The following is a 276-nucleotide window of genomic DNA, read 5'->3' as shown; positions in this document are numbered from 1 at the left end:
CCAAGCGCAGGAAGGAGCGGCGGGCTGGGAAGTGAGCTGAAGCCACACGCCGCTCAAGACCTGCTTCACCTCCCCTCCTGGTTTGTCTTCTGGCCCCTCTCCCTTTTGGTTTGTGTTGAAGAGAGGGGGCAGCAAAGTCCTTTGGGATTTAGCGATGCCGTTTTTTGCCTGTGGCTGCGGGGGGGCTGCCTCCGCGGTTTTTTTTTCGGCTTGCTCTCTTCCAGGGTCCTCCGAGACGTCCCTCTGGGAGCTGCAGCACCAGTCACATTTCTTGGC

At 59.4% G+C, this 276-nt stretch overlaps 1 protein-coding gene across 1 annotated transcript in view; it reads left to right on the top strand.

Moving 5' to 3' along the window:
• LOC103768327 (mitoferrin-2-like) overlaps positions 1 to 35 on the top strand; it is a 2,358-nt gene extending 2,323 nt beyond the window's left edge. The window contains exon 3 of the mRNA XM_008935468.1: positions 1 to 35. Within this exon, the coding sequence (XP_008933716.1) occupies positions 1 to 35 (35 nt within the window).
• Positions 36 to 276: the final 241 nt, after the last annotated feature.

This window comes from Merops nubicus, unplaced genomic scaffold (genome assembly GCF_000691845.1).
Source record: "Merops nubicus isolate BGI_N331 unplaced genomic scaffold, ASM69184v1 scaffold36812, whole genome shotgun sequence".
Classification (NCBI taxonomy): domain Eukaryota; kingdom Metazoa; phylum Chordata; class Aves; order Coraciiformes; family Meropidae; genus Merops; species Merops nubicus.
Note: the sequence above shows the minus strand (reverse complement) of the source record. Positions and strands in the feature narration are given on the sequence as shown.